Genomic DNA, 23,419 nt, shown 5'->3' on the forward strand with positions numbered 1-23,419 from the left:
AATAAAAATTATTTAGTGCAGTTAGTACATAGGTGCAAACGGAGGTCATTTCAGGTAACTCGGAACCCCAGATAAGCCTGGTGTTTTGAAGCAGTGAAACATTCAAACCACCTGCAGCCATTAGGGCTACAAGGAGGTCTAAGTCACAGCCCGAAATTACTTTGGTGGAAATGATTATGCTTCTTTAAGAGTATCCAGATTACTGGACTCCTAAAGGCTTTGTAGGAAAGGCCCACAATCTTTCTTAAGGGTAAAAAATGTTTCTAATGTAAGCAATGTCAAAAATCTTTCTTTGCTGATAGCAGAAAGACTCATCGGGCTCTGCTCTGTTAGCATCCCCTAGTTCCCAAGAATTACTCTTGGAGAAGTCCAGTTTGGGAGAGTTGCTGAAGTCCAAAGTAAATACTGATTCAGGTATTGAAACCAGGTTTTAGATTTTTATAAGTCCTTTCTCCCGTTATTTACAACCTAGTACTATCTGTCTGGTCAATTACTGTATGGCTCTCGGTCTGGGGGACGTCTGTTGTTTTGCACCAATATAAACATAAAAAATAGACTTCTGGTAAAATCTATCTAAATGTTTTTATCTAGTGAATCATTTGTAATGTAACTGAGATGTAAGTTAGATTATCACACTTGTCATTGGGTTAGACCTCACCACTCAAAGGGTACTCCCTGGACCAACATCAGTATCACTGGGGAGGTAGTTGAAACGCCTGACTCTCAGCCCCATCATGAACTATTGAATCGGAATCTGTATTGTAACAAACTTTCCAGGTGATTTGTGTGCACATTAAAATTTGAGATGCATGGTCTTAGGCCATAGTACAAGGAAGCGAGGTGGCTACAAAGAGAAGCTAGATATTACCTTTAGAAGGGACATCTCAACTGGTTGAAAAGTTAATAGTTAATGAAAAGCTAATAGGGGACTTTTTAGGTAAGGTGAAGGATAGAGCTTGGTGGTTAATCCTAGAAATTTATTCCTTTTGTGCTTTTTTTGGATGAATGTTATTAACTGGCTTGGTATAAAGTTTAGTTAATTCGGCCCCAGATAAGTTAACTTCCTCCAACTTTCCCTTACTTCTTATTACTCAAACAAACTATAAGAAGCAGAAGCTAAAAATGAGTAACAAGACAAAAAGGGAGATGGGTGTTTTTTTTTTTGAAAGCAGGGGGCTGCATATTCATATTTTCACCTCCTAGTATCTCCTTGAGAGGCTCAGTGGTTATCCAGACTACAGTTTGGGTCTTCAGATAAAATACTGGTTTAATCAGGCATGGAAAATCACTAAAATGATGAGTCTTGAAGGACTGAGTTAAATAATATTTTGCTTTCATATGATTCGGACTACTTGTGGTTTTATAATTTAGGACTTTATTTCCTCTCGGAATGGTTAATATACAAGTTGTGTATTTCAAATGATTTTTGACACATTTCTCTTCCCTCTACCTCCCTTCTTTCCTAATGAAAAGAGAGTTCCCTTAGCTTCAAGTTTATAATCCTTAGCTGAATTATAGCAACACAGATGACAAAGATGCCTTTCTTCTAGTAGCAGCTTTGAATTAAGAGTGGAGAGGAAATGTACTCAAAAACATAAGCTATGTCTTGGGGTGCCTGGGTGGCTCAGTCGGTTGAGCGTCTGACTTCGGCTCAGGTCGTGATCTTGCAGTCTGTGAGTTTGAGCCCTGCATCGGGCTCTGTGCTGACAGCTCAGAGCCTGGAGCCTGCTTCAGATTTTTGTGTCTCCCTCTCTCTCTCTGCCCTTCCCCTGCTCATGTTCTGTCTCTCTGTCAAAACTAAATAAACATTTATATATATATATATAGGCAATGTCTCTAAGTCAAAGCAAACAAGTAAGTCTGGGCAAGCCTAGATTGTCATCACAAAATAATTTCTCCACCAAAGTGTGATCTACAATTTTAGGAAGCTGCATTGTACTCATGTACTGATGTTCCTATGAGTTTTATTTGGCACCCAAACCAATAATATCCCCACAGAATGAGAATGGGTAGGGAACGCATGTTGAAGAGGGAGGTCCCATCACTCAGAGCTCACCTCCGGCACTGCAGAGTCCTTACCCTGTGCTCCTGGGCCCTCCTTCCTCCCCTATCCGTTGTGTTCTGAGTTTGTCAGAGATTCGTTGAAGGGTTTTCCATCATGGATCATGGATTATGTAATTTGCATTATATATGCAAATTACACATGCTCCTTTATATGTATGAGAATGGGGAGGAGGGGACTGAATCAAAACAAAATTTCTCCCTTAGATTATTTAAAAATATGTTCTTCCTTCATTTCCTTTATTATTTTATCTTTATATGTAACTTTTTTTAATTTTTCACATTTTGTGTCTTTATCATTATAACAGTGAACATTTGTGGAGCACTAAGTGTTAAATATCGTTCTACATGTTTCATCGGTATCACATAATTTGATCTTCAAACCTGTTTTAGGGGTAGGGACTGTTATCACGACTATTTACCTAAAGGTTAAAGAGTTTGTAAAGTTAACACACTTTCGAAAGCAGTGGAGCCAGCATTGGGTCCCTGGTGGGTTGACTTCAGTACCCACACTTTTACTCCCTTGCTCGCTGTCTGTACGTTTAGTTGTGGGCTCTCTTATCACCAACCGTATGATTATGTAGAAATGTGTAAATTAATTATTGTTTGTAAAAGCGAAAATAAATTTCTCAAGCGAGCAGTAAATGTGCCATACCCTGCACTTATCACCTACACCTGGGCCATCTATCCACTGCACCTATGAGAGAGAAAACCCAGGCCAGGTACCTTGCTGCTTCCGTCACAGTCTTCCAAAGTGGCTGTGGTGTTTTCAATGGAAATGCATTTGCCCAAGGCCACATTAATAAGCTAGGAAGCAAAATATAAAATATGCATTAAGAAAAAAATATTTTGAAGTAGAACAAGACATTCAGAAAACACAGGCCATAAAACTATAATAAGGTTAAAAGATAGTTAAGTTGATAGCTTAGCATTACTTAGCACTATACGATTTTATTGGTTGCTATCTCTAACAGAGACATAATGTAATCTTGCTAAAGTACAGCTTCAATCTGTCAATTTAGGCCTATGATTCAGCCACAGAGCCAACAAACAGAAGCTTTTAATTAACCCTTGCCTGGAATGCTGAATAGGGAATGAGCAAAAGGTAGCATGAGAAGTAGTTATTTTCTTGTCTCAAGTTTTTCTGATGCATACATTAAAAGTCAACACACATACTTGCAATTTAATCAAACCAACAGTTATGGGCTCTGTTCCCTGGCTGACCCCTCCAAGCTATTTCACTGCTTAGGCACTGAATCATAGATAAATGGAGTCCTTCAAAGAACAGCAGAGTCCAGCTGATTCCCTGTCAGAATCTTCCTAATGACTCAGGCAAGCTACAATTCATTATAGGAAAGTCATGAAAGCTAGTACAGAGCCAAGCTTAAAGACACTATCTGGCAGGCCCCCCAGGTTTTTAGTGGATTTACAGGGTCAAATATGGAGGCAGCTTTCTATAAGTCACCATTTAATGCAGAAAAATGTTGATTCCCTTGCTCTCTTTGACATCTTGGGGAAGGCTAATGAGATGGTGAGTTAATAGGGCAATTTAGACTTCTTAGATTTCTAGAAGAGCTGTGTAGAGTCAAATCTACACTCAGGAAAGCCTTCTGAGCTGGGAGCGGGGGGAAAGTCTTTGTTGGCAGGGACACTATTTGTGCCCTTTCCTGTTCTATCGTGCCTAACACAGAGCTCTAAATCCAGGGTGCTTTATGATGCAACTGTCCAGCTCACAGAGTTGTGAGCCTTCATAACAGCATGCTCACTGGTTGGTCCTCACTTTTACATGCGTAGCTTAGGTTGCAAGAAAGTAAGGCAAATATTCAGGGACCACCAAATGCAGAAAACAAAACAAAACAAAACCTTTTAGCAAGTGGGAAAATGGCAAATACTGGTAAGCAACGGATTGATATTGTAAGGACAGGAGAAAGAACTTGGGCATGGACAAGCCAGAGAGTTGGGATTGCAGTCTTTCACATAAAGATGGACAACTGTAGACCCTCACTAGAATGGTGTCCCGGGGAAAACAATTTACCCAGTGGCACAGGGAGACAACAGGGAAGCTAGATTCTCCCTTGGGAATCTGAACCTTGCATTGACCTTCATTTGGGTTTGAGATGCAAGTTGAACTGCTTGCATTGGATAGGAACTTTGACAGACGTAAAAATAGTGCCAGGGTGGTTACTTCTAGGGTGGCTGGCATGGAAAAGAACTCTAGAAGGACAGAATTTCCATCAGAAATCTACAAAGAAAGCTCCATTCACAATTTAACGTGACAAATATGCGAAGAGACAATCCACCACTAGTTAATGGAGCAGTCAGGACACACAGAAGGAATCAACTTCAGAGAAGAGATTTAATAAGAATGCACTGAAGGAGGATAATCCTAGAGATTAAAGAAGGGAAATGCGACCCAGTTGTTGTCTGGATTTTCACTGAGATAAATATAAACTTCTGTATTTGTGGATTACTCAGAAAATACCTTCCCACGTGTTTGGAAAACTCTGGCTTCACTACAGCTGAACAGGTTGCACTGCTCCAGAACCTGGCAGAACCCCTAGGACGGCAATGTTTAGTTGTCTGCTACACGAGGGAGTGCAGTGTGCTTGCCAAATATATTTGGCCCTGGGATCCTATTTCTGGCAGCACAACTAACCTTGCCCAGAGCAGTGTATGGGAACCCCTGGTTTAACTGATTACTTTGTATTTATTTTGTACAGTCCCTTCTGCCAAACATGGAAAGGCATTGGATGGAAGGAGAAAATTTTTCTTTCCCTTACTTACCACTCCCCCCAGTTCTCTGAAGATTTGTTTCCCTTCCTCCTGATCAGAGATTTCTGGAGAAACTGCTTTTCTTCATGTATAAACGATTTATGAAGTGCTAAGGGGTTGTTATTCTTTATTGACTTGCGAATGGTTTTAAACATTGACTTGTATTCAGAGGCGCCTGGGTGGCTCAGTAGGTTGAGCATCTGACTCGATTTTGGCTCGGGTCATGATCCCAGGGTCGTGGGATTGAGCTCTGCCTCAGGCTCCATGCTGAGCATGGATCCCTGCTTGAGATTCTCACTCTCTCCCCCTGTGTCTCTCTCCTGCTCATGCTCTCTCTTTGTCTCTCTCAAAATAAATAAACTTAAAAAATTATATTTGTGTTTTTAATGTAAACCATTTCAATCTTTTTTTTTCACCAGGCAGTATGTAAATTTTTCAATTGTTTTTCAAAATCTATCCATTTTGAATTCTTTCCTTTTCCAATTTAGGAGGTGGAGTTCCCCACAGTTTATCACGGCATTTGCTAAACATTAGGCTATAGGCTGCTTACTAACCATTTAATCCAATGTGTATAAAGACACATAGTGAGGTTCTTTTATTCATCAAACATTTTTGGTTCAACAATAAACGATTGGTTCTCATAAAAAAGAAAAGAAAACAAACAAAAACCTTTTCACTGGATTTAAATTGTAAAATATTTTCTTGGGATTTTTCAAGACTCTCCAGCTAAAATAATGGTTCAGTTAATCTTAAGTCTGAAATGCCTAGTGAAAGATCTTTTTTTTTTTTAAGTGGTAATAATACTCCCTACTAGTTGCTTCAAAGAGAAGCCAGTGGCATCTTGATTATAATTTGTCTGAGGAAGGCAACAAATGGAATTCAAAAAAATAATTTAAAAATATTTTGTGCATTTTAATATATTATAGCTCAGGCATCAGCCGGCTGTTCATAGAAGAGCTCTTCAAAAATTTCATGGGAACTCTTAGACACATTAGCCTCACAGAGGAGGCAAAAGGTAGTTTTTTAGTTCCCTCTGGTGGTTAAAGTTCAGTAATGCTCTTGCTGAGATTCTGTGTTAGGACAGAATATGGTGAGAATTTCTTTTTTCCTTACTCAGGAGTTGGAATTAAAAAAAAAAGTGTCAGTTTATTTTACAGACAAATAATTTGAATAGTGTATAAATCCATGGTGTTCTCCCTAATGAGTTACCTAGAAAAAAAAATATCAGGATAAACCACCTGAAATAGCTGTTATTCTATTTTGACCTATAAAAATGATCATTTTATACTACATTATGTTACAAATAGATCACTTTTACTATTTGTCAATTGAATTTTCAAGTTTCCTCTTTTTTATACTCTTCCAGGATCTTCCCTACACTGGGAGAATGGCTCTACTACGTCCTTGCCATCAGGAATTTTCCTAGACAGAGAGTGATTGGTTTGTGTAATTCACTTTCTAGGGAGAATTGAAAAAAACATGGCCTAAAATAGCAGGCTTACTGATGGTCAAGTCTGAGAACCTCTTGCATGAAGAAAAAGAAAACTCTGAAAGAAAATAAAATAATGCTGGGAATATTTATAAATAAAAATTAAATGAGAAAGCAGTAACACGGATTAAAAATATGCATGACTAGGAAAAGCTCTAGGTCAAGTCTTGACTAATCACCTCTAAACCCATTTTATGATAAGTATCCTCACGTCTTGCCATCCTCTTCGAATTAAGCCCCACTCCTAGAATGGGTTTAGAATGGCTTTCATCCAGTTTCTCTACTTTCTTGCTTTAGTTCATAGATTTTGTACTGTGTCCAACCTGTCTAGCTCAGTTTCTTCCTTTTTGGTACATTATGTTGTGCCCTGGAATTTTCTCTGTCATTGTCTTTTCAGTTCCTGTTTGAAATCTGTGAAAATCTAATTAAATCATGTCATCCCAATCTTAACCCTACTCAATAGCTCCCTATTACCTTCAGGAGAGAGAAGAAAGAGAGAGAGAGAGAGAGAGAGAGAGAGAGAAAGAAAGAAAGAAAGAAAAGGAAAGGAAAGAAAGGAAAAGAAAGAAAAGATAGACGGGAGGGAGGGTGGGAAGGAGGAAGGAAGGAAGGAAGGAAGGAAGGAAGAGAAGGAAGGGGAAGAAAGAGAAGGAAGGGAAGAAAGAGCAGGAGAGAGAGAGGGAGGGAGGGAGGGAGGAAAAAGAAAGGAAGTAAGAAACAAGAAAAAGAAAGGGAAAGGGAAAGGAGAATCCTTAGTCTGCCTAAAAGGACCCATGGGACCACTCTTCCTTCCTCTCCCTCTTCATCTGTTGCCATTCTTTTCTCCTTCACACCCTGACAACATTCATCTTCTTTCCAGTTCTTGAGTGCCTAGACAGTCATCTAACTTAGAGTTTTTGTACAAGGGGCATCCTCTGCCTAGGGCTCTCTTTTTTGAAGTTTGGCTGACCCTTGTCTTTGAGGGCTAGCATTCAATATCTCCTCAGAGTTGAATATTCTAGCTTAGAAGGACTGGTCACTAGGGACCAGTTCCCTAAATTAAAGCCATTTTACTTTTTATTTAAGCGTTACATATTTGTACATGGTTTCCCTTACTCACCTTTAAGCTCCACAAATAGGCATCAAGTCTACTTTATACATATTTACCCTATAATCCAGTTCTGAAATACTGTGTGGTTTATTGATATCCAGTAGGTACTTGCTGAATTAATCAATGAATGTAGCTGCCTAAAAGCCTCCCTCAAGTTCACCTATATTTAATCCTTAACCATGCTCTGTCTCATCTGCCCTCATATTGGATATTTATTTATAGTGCAATCCTTCATTCTTTTCCACACTTTTTCAAGAGTTTTTAAATTTAGTATTTATGGACTCACAATTTAACTTGCTCCTTGAACTTACCACACCATTAGCCCTCACAATGGGAGCCTTCAAATCAGGAAAAACATTCTCCAAATACCATTTGAAACTTTTGCATTTTAGTTTCTTTCGAAGTTTCCGTTGTTCAGTGAGGTTTCCAACATCTAACCCTTGGTCTATGAGGTGGTCCCCGTGGCCATAGAATAGCTCCTTGTACTCATCAAGCCAGACCTCAGCAACCCGCACCAAGTTCCGCTCTACTGTCTTCATCCGGTCCTTGGGGAAGGTATATGGATTGTCATTTCTGAATATGTGGCCTACTCGGGAACAGGGAATGATCTCAATTTCACCACCACACATCCATACCTGTAACAGTTTGATAGGAAGCATCAATTATCACATGACTGCCCACAATTCATGGGCAATTAACAATGACAGGAACCACCTGGTGACCACCCCCTCCCCCCTCCCCCCCCCCCCCCCAGCTTGAAGTACTACTGTCAACGTCTAAAATCTTTTTCAATGGTTTCAATTTAAGCTCAACAGGTTTATTTAGCTTTGTACATTGCTGTGGAGCATTTTAGGATTCGTAAAATATATATTGTTTTCTTCCCTACGCTGCAGTGTACATCTTTTTTTAATAAAGAAATTCTCACAGAATCCCAATGTATAAAATATATCATATGAAGTCCTGCTTTGGTTGGATCAGGGTAAGGAGTATATATTTCCTTTTTTTCTTTCAATTTTCCCTCCTTACATCTTGGGGTGATCCATATAACTTAATGGAACACAACTTGAAAATGAGCTCAAAGTAATACCCCTTTTACTATATACCAACCCACTCCCTAAGAAAACAGTTGCCTTTTGGATTCTCTTCACTCTGGCTACTGCCAAGGATTTCTTAAGTGTTGATCAATGATCATAAATACCCAGAGCTGTCTGAGATGTCCAAAGTTGCTGCAAGATCGCCTGTTGATGGCCTGCTCTAAAGGCACTTTTTGTACCTCTGTCACTTGCACTAAGATGACCCATTACTGAATGCTTTCATTACTTCTGATATATCAGAAAAATGTTCCTGGAGATATTTGGTATGAAGTATGAATCTCACATCATTTAGGTCAAATGGCAGACAATATTCCCTCTATATTCAGATGTAGAAACAGTGTTATAAAATACTAGGGAACTCTGATAAATTTCATGGGAGCTATTGATTCTTCCAAATTCAATCTGGGATAGAAAAACATTCATCTAGAGACCCTAAAGTTTCTGTGAAATTTCTTCCCAGAGACAGTCCCATAGCTGATTGTTAGTAAAATGAAACCAAATGATAAAACTCTTAATTGTAGAAAGAATTTGAGGACTGCTTGGTAATACCTTGAATGAGAGTTCCATATTTTCTCCACCCCAGACATCAAGCCCAGGGTCGTATGTTCCAAGTTCGAAAAAGTAATTTTTATCAATGGAAAATAGTCCACCCGCCATGACGGGACACCTACAAAAAGAAATGTTTGTTTTTTTAAACTTGCATGTCATGCGAATTCAACTTTTTAGAGTGGGTCCCCTGTGCAGTTGTGGTGGAGTTAAGAGACATTTCAAAATAGCTATAGAGGGTGGGGAGGTCTTGGAAAGGAGTCACATATAGCACTGAAGTGATCAGTTCCGTGGTTCATGGTGGCAGAGATTGATTGGGGTCAACAAAGATGGGGTTTGGAAGTATGATTCTTATTGTCTTTACTCTCTGACCCAAACTCTCCGAATATGTTATTTTTAAAAATGCTTATTTAGTGCTAAGGGAGTACCGGGCACTGCTCTAAGTATTATATATATACACACATACATATACGTATGTATGTATGCATATATATGTATGTATATATATGTGTATGTATATATATGTGTATATATATGTGTATGTATGTGTGTATATATGTATGTATGTATGTGTGTGTGTGTATATATATATATATATATATATGTAACCTCAGACTTTACAAAAACCCTGAAACTATATACCATTAAGAAAGGACAACACAGGGGCGCCTGGGTGGCGCAGTCGGTTAAGCGACCGACTTCAGCCAGGTCACGATCTCACGGTCCGTGAGTTCGAGCCCCACGTCGGGCTCTGGGCTGATGGCTCAGAGCCTGGAGCCTGTTTCACATTCTGTGTCTCCCTCTCTCTCTGCCCCTCCCCCGTTCATGCTCTGTCTCTCTCTGTCCCAAAAATAAATAAATGTTGAAAAAAAAATTTATAAAAAAAAAAAAAAAAAAAGAAAGGACAACACAGAAAAGGCTAGAAATGTTCCCAAGGCCACAGATTAGTATGATGTACATCTGGGGTTCAATTTAGGTGGTCTGGTTTGATGTTATGATCTCTCACTCCACCACACTGCCTCAACTGTAGACAGACTTAAATGACAGCTTGTTATGTGGCAAACACTTTTTAAAGCATGTTATATAATCAGATTTAATTCTCAGATAATGGAGGTAGCTACTTCTATTAGTCTTAACGCAGAACTGAGGAAACAGAGATTCAAAGAGGTTAAGTAACCTTTTAAAGCTCACGCCATCAGTCAATAGTACAGTTGATATTTGAATCCAAAGAGTCTGACTCCAGAGCCTTCATTACTGTTATAGATCATGGGGGATAGAAACTACACTTGAATCAGCAGTAATCACTTCCCATGGTGTTAAGATTGAGCCAGCTGAAAGGGGTTTGTGTGGAGAGCTTGCCTTGTGTTTAGGGTATACAGCAATCTTAAGGGTAAAATAATTCCTACCCCACACCTACTTCCCTTCCCCTTAGGCACATATTCTGTCTGAATGACAAATGTCCTTTCCCATCTATCCAGAATGCATTCTCTTCCCAATGTTATGTTGGATATAATCTGAGCTCGATCAGTACATTGACCCTCCAAATGGGAGTCTGAAAAAGGCAAAGATGTTCTTTAGGTGTGGGATCAGAGCAAGAGTGTTACATTCAGGCAGATATGGATTTGAATCCCAATTTGTTCTTTTACAAGCTACATATCCCTGGGAAAATTAATTATTTTAAGGCTCAGTGTCCTCATCTCTGTAATGGCAATCCTACCTACCACCTTTTCTAGGGTTATAGAGAGGGCTAAATGCAGACTGCTTAATAAATGATAATAAGCCTACTTGACTTGCTAGGAATATCAATTCTGAAAGCATGGCACCTAGCAAAGGATAGGGGGTAAGTTCTGAGAGATAATGCCACAATGCACAGTCTGGGCTGGGCTTTCTCTTTACATTTGTCAGTTCAAGTTCTCTCTCCAACTGGGGAGTCTTTGGGACTCCTGCCACTCTGCCTGAGGCTGGCTTCATGCAGGTCTAGACTCCTGGGGAAGTGTTCAGAAGTCTTCACTTTGACTTCAGGTCTAAGCTGTGTTCTTCAATCCAGCTTCTCTAGCAATAAAACCCCACTTTCAGTTCATATCTGCTTCTGTGTATATTTCTCAATTCACTTACAGAATATGGCACCCCTCCCATGGAAGGGGTAGAGTTAGACACCAAAAGAAAATCCTAACAATAGTTATTATTACAATAATACTTTTATTACTATTATTTACTCTTCTAATTTTTACTCATGTTGCCTTTAATGTTAGGTGTGCTTATATAGCATTTATGCAGCATATTCAACTAGTTTATATTTCTTAGGTTGTAAATCCCAGGGAGAAGGAATAGTGTTAGCAAATTTCTCTGGATTCAGGGCTGAATAGGGTGTAATTGACCATTTAAAAAATGAGTTTTGGTAGTGGGAAACTAATTTCTTAGGGAAACTTTGCTTGTTTTTGATCATCTATTGGCTAAAACCATAATTCTTGATGGTCTATAGAATGACGGGAAATACTTGTTTCATGGGATTGCTTCCCATGCCTTTGCAAAAAGATACACGATTGCTTCCTAATCTTAAATCTCACACGCTTACCGTATTATATCAGTTTCTTTAATTCTGTTTTTTGCAACAACATCTGGAGGAATTGTTCTCCAACCAAAGTTCATGGGCCACACGAAGATGCCTCTTTGAAAGTTGTCCACTGTCATGTAACTAATCCAGGAAAAGAACACAAATGCTGCTTGAGATCATACACATATACTTACTTAATCAACCTGACACCATATCTTGTTAAAATGAATGAAGCAAGTGCTTACACAAATGACTCAAGATTATCACAAACTTTTTATAACATTTCAAGAGAATTTATGAGTACAACTTGCATTAGTGACTAATTGGCTGGATTGCTTGTTTTTAACTTCCACTTGTCTTTTAATAATGTTCTGGATATTGTTGAGGGAAAAAATTAGGAGCATATGTATATTTCCCACAAAAAAGATGAATGAATCTTAAGGGAGATAAATATTTTGGGGCACAGCTGAATAGAAAGAGGAAAGAACTGGACAATGAGTATTAGGAATTCTTGGTATTAAGGGTTAAGCATTTTGATGATCAAGTAAACAATTGGATTGACGTTCTCTGATCTCGATATATCTATTATGTGTTTCCATTTATGTAAATGGATTAACTGTGTATTTCTCGGATTTGTAAAAGTGTGCAGCCTAGGAATATGGCCAGTACTTTCTGCTGCTGTTAGTTAATGAGTCACTTAGAAGTATCTTGTGGAATATGACAATATTACCTCATATCTTTATCATTGATGACTTCGATTACTGGACAGGCTACCTTCTTTCTACTTAAATAAACTCTTTCCAGAAGAGGTTCCAACCAACCAACGTTACATTCCACGTGAGAATCTAAGAATGTCAACACATCACCTAGAGAGCCAGAAAAAAAAGTTCATTTGAAAAAAGCGATATACTGAGTGTGTGTTTGTTGTGTTCAAAGGTCTTGGAGATTGCTCCAGAAAGGTGATTGCAAAGGCAGTACATTGTAAAGGCCGGAACTATCACCGAATTCCTGGTCTCTATATTTTCATTCTATCATGAAATAAAAGAAATTTTGTTTCTGGAAGCATCATTTTTGTTTGAAAAAAAAAATTGATAAGCCACTTTGAATGGGTAGCCAAGACTTTGAAGGGAATCCTTAGTATTCAAAAGGTGGCTCCTTTGTCTCTTCTAAGGAGGGTGGGTCCCATTACCCTGGGGTGGGGGGGGTGGGGTCTGTGGAAAACTGAGCTTTGTTTTTCAGAAGACCAGGCAGAGTTTGATAATCCAAGGTTGGCATCAGAAAGGGGAAATACCATTTTGCATAATAGGGGTACAAACAGGCAAAAGGGGAGGAATCAGCAAGGCTAGAAGGCAGTGTGGAAGGGCTACAGGGGTGGGAGGAAGAATAGGGATTAGGTTAATGGGTAGAAAGTTTTAGTTTTATAAGCTGAAAAGCATTCTAGAGATGGGTTGTACAACCGTGTGAATATACTTCAGAGCACTGGACTGTGCACTGAAGAAATAGAACTGAGACGGTAAATTATATGTCACCCGTATTTTACCACAATAAAAAATACGAGCGTGGCAGGAGAAAGAGAAAAGAAAGAGAAACTTGGAGGCTAAAAAATACTCATTAAAAATCCTTGTTCTCCTCTTCGTTGTGTGCAGCAGTACTTTCATCTCAATAAAATTCTAAGTAGCATCTACATTGTTCCAAATGATTTATGCAAGTGGATTATGTGTGTGTGTGTGTGTGTGTGTGTGTGTGTGTGTGTAAGATTAATAATAACCTGAGGAATCTGAACTATGACCGAAATCCTGTGTATCCTTTCAGGCCTGACCAGAGGCAATCACAGAAGCTTCTCTGGCAGGCCTCGTGGCGGGAGGCCGCCCTCTCACACCAGACATGGTCTGCAGCCAGCGCGCCCCAGCCTCTGAAGGGAATTGCAGTCAAGAGCTCAGGCCCTCCCTCCCACTCAGTGGACATGCCCTCAGCAAAGCTGTGTTTCCAGTCCACATTCTTCCATTTTCCTCCACTCCGAGGACCGCTTCAGGCCAGGAACCCGGCTTCACCATGTGGGAGATGGTGAAGCCATCTCCAGCACATTTGCCTCCACTCTGATTCAGCATTTGGTACTTTCCCACTCCTACCCCTCTCTTTTCTCTCACCCTAGCCCCCAGGGCTATAAAACAGGAGGAGTCTTTTGTTCTGGGCTCCTTTAGGCAGTAAGACGATCCTCACATCTGCTCAATCCATCAGTCCATTTCTCTACAGGGAAGAATGGAACATTGAGGGAGTCAGCACTTTTCTTCTGTTTCAATTCTTACTTACACTTCTTACTTACATTATTGGAGGAAATGATTAAAGACTTGAGCGTTACTTTGATTTTGTCTTGTTTGAACTGACCACTCTAATACCCGGCTGCCCATCCCCCCCCCTTAGCTCTTGACTAACCAGTAATAACATCAGTTATTTTCAATTAAGTGTTTTTTTCTATGCCAGACAATGGTTCTAAGCATTCTACATGGCTGTCTTGTTTAATTCATGCAACAACCCTGAAGTATAAGTCTAATTTTTATTCCCACTTCGGAAATGAGATGGAGGTCTAAGTTTTATTCCTTTTGAAGAGAAGCAAAGAACTTAAACTTTTCCAAGTTTGCACAGCCAAGTGGCAGCCTGATATTAGAAAAGAATTTATTCCATTGCCTGTGTGCCTAAAAAAAGAAAGAAAAAATGGCCAGAGAGAAGAAAAGCTATTAGACCGTGAAGGCTTGAAGTAAAGGCAGAAGACAATAGCAGGCAAAGAACAAGGTGAAATTAGATACCTGGATGATAGATCATGATCCACTAAAAACTGTAACCAACCTCTTAATTAATGGTTCAATATTTTATCAATTAACTGATCAACAATGGAATTTTTGAAAGAAGGTGAAGAAACCGAACTTAGCCAAAATGTTGGTGAGGAATGTTCTTGAGAAGTCTCTTTAGGCAGAAGTGTGTTGTGCTAGACCAAAGTCTCCGTCCCCGCTCATCTTCAATTGTTGGGACACAACGGTTATAACTCCTGATCATGCTGGGGGAGTCTTATTTTCAGAGATTATGGCTTGTTTGATAATGAAAGATCATTATCTCCTAAGGGTCTCCCCTTGCACAGCCTGCTCCCTGTGTGAGAAGGTTCACAGGGGCTGTCTAGTGTGTAAGGTATGCAAGCATGGTCTGCTAAGGTCCTACTTGGTTGGTATATATAACAGGTGCAGAAGACAGTCCCTTTCTCTTACTACTTATTATTTTTTTAAATTTAAAGTCATGGTAGTTAACAAACAATGCAGTATTGGTTTCGGGAATAGAACCCAGTGGTTCATTACTTACATATAACACCCCAGTGCGTATCCCAACAGCTGCCCTCCTTAATGCCCATCACCCATTTAGCCCATCCCCCCCACCCATCTCTCCTCCAGCAAACCCTTTGTTCTCTGTATTTAAGAGTCTCTTATGGTTTGCCTCCTTCTCTGTTTTTACCTCTTATCACTGCTACTGCTGGTCCATTTAAACCAAAGAGCAGTCTCTACTAGACTGCCTGTTCCTATCCTCAGGATACGCTTATAGGGTCAAAGAGTCTGGATTGACTTTCTCAGTCCTTGGTGGTAGCTAGATGGGTCCCCAACCCTACATTCACTTCCCACCTGGCCCAGATCCCCATACAGATTTTCATTCACTTGTTGCCAGGACCCAAAGGAAGCAGCCTCTGCCCAAAACATAGACTGGAATTTTATACTGTTTTATTTTGGGCAAGAAGAGAATCCTCCTATGCGTGAATGTCATTGCTCCATTTTCAGACACTTTTTAACTTAAAATAAGATCTCAGGAACTAGACCAGGGATCTGTCTATGTTACTGACTCTGGTTAGGATTTCCACTTGTGGTGGATATGGTCTGGGGACATTTCACACACGATTCTTATCCTGGAGAGTCACGGTGAAATAGACGTAGGACTGAGGTCATGCAGCTCTGCTTTCCTTAGCCACACTGGATAAGTCACTTAACCTTTCTGAGCTTTACCTAGTAGAGCTACTTCTAAGATCTACTTAATACCTAAATTCCTTATAAACGGCTAGTATTGTTACTGTTTGTCAATGAGTATTTAAGCAAGAGCTCAAAATAATCTTATCTTGATGGCCAACTGGCAGGTTTTTCTGTTTCCTAAGAGTAGGTCCCAGCAATGCTGGATTGTTTGCAGATGGATTTGATTGTAACTTACTTATTTATTTACTTTTTGACCAGCCCAGAGATGCTTAATGTGCCTAAAGCTTTGGCTTCTTGTTGAATATGGGTTCCCATATAGGTTTAGCTAACCAGCTTGGGATATTGGTGCCAGCACCAGTTAGTGTTGGTTTGCTGTGTGTAGCGTTCCTTGAGGAATGTGAACCTGTCTGGCTGTTTAAATTTTCATAATAATTTATAAATGATGCTAAGGAAACCATCTGCTTTACCTGCAGCAAAAAACAAGTTGTAGAAATTTACGGAAGGACTGTTGCTTTTCAGGAGACCTCAGGGTTGTCCAGGAATTAGATGCCACTTCAGTCCACATACTTAAGGTTAGCCAACAGATTCTTTGGAATGCTCATAGCAATGTGAAATATTTCCTAAATGCCATTGTTATAAAGGAAATGAGAATCTGATCTCCATTCTGACTCTCTGGAGTGTACTACTGAAACTTTCTGACTGCAGACTCGTCTTGGCAGGGCAGTAACTTGCTCTTTTGTTCAATACTAGCATGAGATCCTGGAGGTTGGCTTATACACTTGCACCTCAGTCACTGTGTCTCTTTTTACTTCTGTGGCTTCATATAGAACATTTTCCCTAGAGATCCATTGACCGTGGCATACCCTTCAAGTTTTTAAATCCTGTTTGGCCAGTCTAACTCCTCATTCTCAGGAAATAACTGATTGGACCTGGACCTGATCTTTTTGCCTGAATCAGATCCAGATGAAGGACATATCGTGCCCTGAAAACTGAATATGTAGTGAACATTGCCGGTTGTCAGAGAGTTACTGTTTTTCCCTTAATATTTGGTATTATGTACTTTCAGAGAGTCTAATAATACCCTGGGACCAAAACAGGGCCACTTGACCAATTTTTGCAGGTCCTTGGATCTTTGATCTCACCCTTCCTTGTCTGTGGTTTCCCCTTCCTTTTCTCTGAATCCTAAAGGGTAAATCTTTAGGAAATCATAGCTATTATGGTCTGTCAGATTTTGGATTCAGATTCTGGTCCTTCATCTCTTTGTTTGGCTGAGGCAGTCTAGAGACATTTTCTGCCCTGATACCTTTGCTGATCTCTGGTTACAGAGACTGTTCAGGTCCTAGGGCGTCTCCTACTAATGCTCTATTTGTGATGGCTGGGGAATGCTCAGAGGGGAGTCTGGGAGAACTCACCAGGTTGACCAGCCTTGCTCAGTCCAGACCCTGAATAGTCCTTGAATTATTTCCTCACCTAAAGCTGGTACAGGATTCTGAATCCCCTTGAATTTTTCACAGGACTCAAGTACACTTCAGGGCCCTTGGATATATCCTTGGACAAAGCCATTACTAATCCCATTGAAACATACCTTTCTACTTCTTCTTCTACGATAGTTTAGAAGCAACTCTTCATTAGACAGTGACAAGCAATTAAGATGCACCTAGCTGGCCTTTCCAAACTAAATTTGGGACCCCTTAGCAAGTCACTACCACAACATAGTGGGATTGGCCAGAATCTAAAAAACAAATAAAACAAAAAGAGAAGATACTAGAATTTGTTGTACATGTTATTTCATGAAATGTCTATTGTAGTTATATGTGTAACATAGGTATGCAGTAGGTTCTGATGCAAAACTTATTTCTTAACATGGGTTATGGTCAAAATAGTTTTAAGAGTTACCAGACTAGAATTGAGCTAATGTGCTCGAGAGTATTAGGGACAAAGAGCCAAATTTACATTATTACATTTGGATTTACTAAATTCGAAGAATGATTTGATGTCTGTAACCGTAAGTACTTGAACAGGCCAAGTAGGCAATTGCTTTGACCAAGTTCATTGCACCCCATCTGAAGAGGCCTCCTGTGTTGTCTAACAGTATGGACTATTGCGGAGATCATCTCCAGCATGCGTCGTGCTCCATGCAAGGCAGAGAGAAGTTTTTATAAGCATTGCATTTCTGGTTCTGCACTTGTCAGCTTTCTCTACATGGATATCTCATTTTCATCTCAAATTTACATGAACAAAATTGGAACTCAACTGTAATCCCAAATCTGTTCCTCTGGTTATGAGGAACATCCACCAAGTTGCTCTGATTCCAGTCCTAGGGGTCTTTTGTTTTTGTTTTGTTTTATTTTTTGACTCGTTTCATTATTACTCTCTTTATATCTTACTTGATGGCAAGTCCTGTGGGCTCCATATCCACAATATATTCTTACTCTGACCACTCCCTTCTTCTGTCCTAGTACCTCCCTGGTGCCTGGACAACTGTAATAGCCTCCTAAATGGTCTCCCTACTTCTTCTCACATTTCCCTAATACCCGTTCTCTACAAGGCAGCCAAAGTGAGCTTTAAATTAAGTCAGACAATTTTATTCACCTGTTTAATGTACTTCATTGGCTTCATATTATACCAAGAACAATGCCTACACTCTCAGATGACTCATAAAACTTTGCAAAAGCCTGCCATTGCCTTGCCCCCCAAATGAATCTCATACCACTCTCTTTATGGTCAGCACCCATCAACCATAATAAACTTCCTTCTTTAGCTTGAATAGACAGAACATATTTCTACATCAGGACATTGTACTTCTTGTCCCACTTGCCTGGGGATGTTCCTTATCCAGATCTTAGCCCCAAACTTGTCAGTTTGGACTATTTCCTCACTTCCTAGTTTTGTATCATTTGTGGGTAATTACTTCCCAAAAGAAGTCAAACATGGATTTTTACTTAATTTTTCAAATGTAGTCTATCATTAAGAATCTTATCTGTCCCTGCAATGTTAATTTTAGTGTGATGTGTTTGTAGTTAGTTTAAAATTTCCATTACAGGCCAAAGAAATTTGTTAGCAAACCAGTGGGATATGAAAAGTTCCAGATTTGTGGTCTAGTTACAAGGTGGTGTAACTCAGGTGAGTAGATAATTTACCATTAGAACATGCTTAAATACAAGCTGGTGGAAATCTGCAATGCCATGGCTTACAGAGGAGAGTGATATCTAAATGTCTAGAGGCAGCAAAATGTAGTAAGACTGAGGATTTGGAGTTTTCTGGGTTCCAATCCTGCTGTATCACTTACTAGCTGGGAGAACTTGGGCAAGTCATAACCTCACTGTGCCTTTATATCTTCATGTGCAAAATGAAGAAAGTACTTGTACCTACCTCCTAGAGTTATTGTGAAGATCAAATCAATTAGTCCAGAAAGTGTTTAGAATGGAACCTGGTATGTAAGTTCAGCTATTATCATGGCGTACAGGTCTTTCCACAGCAGGATGTGAAACTGAACCTATATGTTTGGCATTAATGTTAGAGTACTCATGAGAGAAAAGATTTGCCTCCTCCCTTTCACTCCCCAACACCCACACACCAAAAAGAGGTGAAGAAAAGAGCATATTGCTCTTGGGAAGGTAGAAATTGCTATCAGAAGAGCAGACACAGGTCAGGGAAGAGAGAAGTAAACAATTCTAAGTCCTCAAATACAGATAGGATCAGGCCAAGACAGCTTAGGCTTGAGGGGGCTCCTAGTGATCAAATTTGGGACAATTTGAGTACTATAAATAAATAAAGGAAAGAAGGAAGGAAGGAAGGAAGGAAGGAAGGAAGCTGATAACATACAAATTGAATTTTTGAAAGCATAAATTAATAGTGAGGATTTCCCTATAAGAGGGAAAGAGGAGGGAGGGAGAGAGGGGAATGGTGGGAGAAAAAGAAGAGGGAGGGAAGGCAGAAGAGATGAACAGCCCTCAGTGCAATAAATGATCCAAGCAATGATCATCAATGGGTGCAAACCATTGGGTAAAATGTAGGGAAAACAGAGTATTCATGTGGATCAAAGTATTACCCCACAAATTGCTTCTTACTCCCCAAAGAAAAATCTGACTGTCAACATTTTAACTAAGTGCTCAAATTTACCATCACCAACAGTTGGACAACTTGACATCATGTGTCTCTTTATTTGAAGCCATAAGCAGTACGCAAGTCCTACCACCTACAGAGTAGAATTCTATCCAGTATGCACGCCAGAAATGTTTAGCCTGAGTGTAACATGAGGAAACAGTGAGGAAATTTCAGAATGTGGTCAGATGTTCAGAACAAATGGCCTGGACACTGAAAAAAACACAAGTCAGTGATAAGTAGGGTGTTTTCTACTCTAGATTGAGAAACCAAGAAGAGTAAATAACCAAATGCAGTGCATGAAACTTAATTAGATCTCAAATTTCGAAAGACAGAAGCAACTATTAAGAACATTTCAGGAGCAATAAGGGAGTCTGAAAAGAGCATAAACCAGACGATATTCAGATATGAAAGTGTGCTTATCTAATAGAATGTCTCTATTTTTTCAGAGATGCCTATTAAGGTACACAGAGTTGTAGGGTCATGATGTCTGTAAATTCAAAAGTTGAGAAAAAAAAGTGTGTGTAAACAAACATGTGTGTGTGTGTGTGTGTGAGAGAGAGAGAGAGAGAGAGAGAGAGAGAGAGAGAAAGCACATATTGCAAAAGGCTAAATATTGGTGGAATGATGATGGCATTATGGTTGTTCCCTGCAGTATTATTTCAAATTTGCTGTATATTTGAAAATAAAAAAGAAACTAAAACAAAAATATAGCCAAAATACAAAATTAACAGCTTCTTACCTGTTGCATTCTGTGCTCCTGCCAGCCTGGCTCTTATTAAGCCGTGTCTCTCTTTGAGGCGAAGAATTCGAACTTTTGGAAACTGAGACATGTATTTATCCAGATTATCTTTTAGGTAATCTATATCACAGCAAGAATAGATAAGGAAACACTTTGAGTAACTAGATCTGGACAATACTAGCAGTGCCTCCTTAACATCAAATTCTAGAAACTCTGATATTTACTATCTTCGATAAATTTTATTCCTTGGGCCAGATTTTATTTTCTGATGTCATTTTCTTGGATAGGTTTTTGTCTGTATTCAATTCTCTAAGCTATCTGTTTCTTAAATCTCAAATCCTTTTCAGGGTTGCCAAGTTACAGAGGAGGGCTCACCTTTTCTGAGTATTTGTCAGGACAGGGTAAATTTGCCTTGAAATAAAATAAGCTCAGGTTTCTGTACAAACTTCCCAGCTTACAAACCAAGCCAAGCCAAGACCCAGGCAGAAGGCTAAATAAACATTGTATGCAAATTGAAAAATTTGTGAAAGAAAGATATTGCAACTGCAACTGGTTAAGTCCACTGTCACTTCCCTACTATGATGCCCTCTCCATCATACCTCTTTTGTTGGGTGGCCAAAGAGGAATCCATCTAAAAGAATGTTGTTGGGGTTCTATGGGGTATATTTATATGACTTGCAATCACTTCTATGTGTAATTAAGCTATTGACAGATATCCTAGGTAAGAATGGCTTCCAAAAGTACTTCTGCTGCTCACTGTCCTACTAATTTTGTGGGACTTTTTCTTTCTTTCTTTTTTTAATGTTTATTTATGTGAGAGAGGGAGAGAGCAAGCAGGGGAGGGGTAGAGAGAGAGGGAGACACAGAATCCGAAGCAGGCTCCAGGCTCTAAGCTGTTAGCACAAAGTTTACGCAGGTCTCGAATTCATGAACCATGAGATCATGACCTGAGCCGGATGCTTAACTGACTGAGCCATCCAGTCACCCCTGTGGGATTTTTTTCTTAAAGAGGACCCTGAAACCATCTAAGCTTTAGGTCCCTCCAAATCTGGACCTGCCATTCATACAGAAGACTATCATTTGCTTGGTGACTAGATACTATTTCTTTGTATGTTCTCAAGGCCCCTTCTCAAAGTTTTCAACCAGTTTTTCTCATGGATTTTCCCTGCTCCCGGACCTCAGTGTGATTCTGGTAGGCACTCTGAGGCTGATGAAACTGGCCCATGTCATTGTGGTCATGATCAAAGCTACATTGTTCTATTAGGGTTGTCCTCTCTTTGCTATTCGCTAAAGTTTTCTGAAGTGGGTCGCATTTTGGAAATTTGTGGTGTGGTGGGAAGGGGACCTCAGGTGGAAAAGGGCCACTTATGTACACAAATTATGTGATAACCCCAATAGAGAGATTCTTCACTTCTTCTGCACCATGGTGGATTCTGCCTTTGCACTCTGTTGAAGCTTCATCTGTTTGGTCCTATAGACAATTTGTCTTCTCAACACTTAACATGTAATGTGCTTTGCTCTTGAGGAAGAAACCACAGACCGTCCATATCTTTGTTTTCCACGGAGTCTAACTCTGACTTGTTACATATATACCAAAGTTTAATTTTCAGGAGTGTTTTTCTTACCTTTGGTGCTGAAGTCATCCACCAGAAGAATCTCCTTGATGAGGTGCGGAGGAGAGCGATTAAGTACACTATGAACAGACCTCAGCAGAGTGGACCACACTTCATCCACAAAGCACATGATGACACTGGTGGTCGGGAGGTTATTGTGAACAAGCTGCTCTGCACACCTGGGCCAGGACACAAGCAGGGCACAGTGATGTGCTAACAAGAGCCATGAGATGGTTTTAAAAGTCACAGAGTACAATTGTATGTATATACACATAGACTCACATGCTCTGTTTATCTGTGGGTATGTCTATCTGTTTTTCTATCTATTTGTTCATCCATCAATCCGTCATCTACTACATATATCAGTGATAATTTTATCATGTATCTTTCTTGAGGAAGGGTATAAATAAAATAAACCGCAGAGGAAGAATAACCAGTAACAGTAGTTGCTATAAAAGTAATGCAAGCCATGAGAAGTTCCTGTGGAGGCATCTCGTTGTAGTGGACAGGACATAGGCTTTATTGGTTAGACACTATTTTGAATCTCAGCACCAATATTTCTCAGATCTTTATCCTTTGATACCATACTTAGTATCTTTATATCTCAGTTCCTTCATCTTTAAAATTAGGTGAAAGTTCTTATTCAATAGAGTTTTATGGTCTAGAAAGAATGCACATAAATTGTCTAGCACAGTTCCTGGCACAGGAATTCACCAAATGGTAGCCACCGCTATGCTAATTTGACCATATACCACAAGAGAACACTCCGACATAATTAATGCTACCAAGTAGCTTATGATTGCCCTGCCAACTGGCCTCCTGCCAAGTGCCAAAGGAAATATTCTTTTTCTCACTCTGCACGTGAATGCATGTATGGAGATATATAATTAAACTCTTCATCTTCCCTATCTACTTAGGGGTTACTTACTGAGACTCTCTGTGCTACAGAGTAACCACAGTTGAAATAATTTTGCTGGCATAGAAAGGAGGATAAGGCTCCAGTGGGAGTTGGTATTCAGGTAGGTTGTAATTAGTCTTGGTTTTTTACCTTGTCCTGCAGTGCCTACTGCCTCACTGCTGGTTTCTTCCATCCCCTGCCTGTGCTACACTTCTCAGGAGGGTGCCCAGCAGAACCTCACAAAGAATATTCACCATCCTTCTAACATGGCTACTGTTAGTAATGTCATAATTAAATTATGATGATCCTAAATAAATATTATGGGCACGCTGTATCATTTCAATTTAAACCAACAGGATCTCTTCCCCCTTTTACGGGCGAATAATTGAAATCATGGCGAGGCTAGTTCATGATTGGACTGTTAGTGAATGACACAGTTGGGATTCAAACTCTGC

At 39.7% G+C, this 23,419-nt stretch overlaps 1 protein-coding gene across 2 annotated transcripts in view; it reads right to left on the reverse strand.

Annotated features, from left to right (window-relative positions):
* Positions 1 to 23,419, reverse strand: part of GALNT5 (polypeptide N-acetylgalactosaminyltransferase 5) — a 42,059-nt gene that overhangs the window by 4,764 nt on the left and 13,876 nt on the right. Inside the window, exons 2-8 of one of the 2 annotated variants that reach the window (XM_047871719.1) lie at positions 22,079 to 22,245; positions 20,454 to 20,573; positions 12,337 to 12,472; positions 11,628 to 11,747; positions 9,056 to 9,173; positions 7,724 to 8,047; positions 2,788 to 2,868 (exon numbers count right to left, since the gene is read on the reverse strand). In XM_047871719.1, the coding sequence (XP_047727675.1) occupies positions 2,788 to 2,868; positions 7,724 to 8,047; positions 9,056 to 9,173; positions 11,628 to 11,747; positions 12,337 to 12,472; positions 20,454 to 20,573; positions 22,079 to 22,245 (1,066 nt within the window). The remainder of the gene's footprint in view (positions 1 to 2,787; positions 2,869 to 7,723; positions 8,048 to 9,055; positions 9,174 to 11,627; positions 11,748 to 12,336; positions 12,473 to 20,453; positions 20,574 to 22,078; positions 22,246 to 23,419) is intronic. The other variant, XM_047871720.1, reaches the window with a different exon arrangement.

This window comes from Prionailurus viverrinus, chromosome C1 (assembly GCF_022837055.1).
Source record: "Prionailurus viverrinus isolate Anna chromosome C1, UM_Priviv_1.0, whole genome shotgun sequence".
NCBI classification, from domain to species: Eukaryota; Metazoa; Chordata; class Mammalia; order Carnivora; family Felidae; genus Prionailurus; species Prionailurus viverrinus.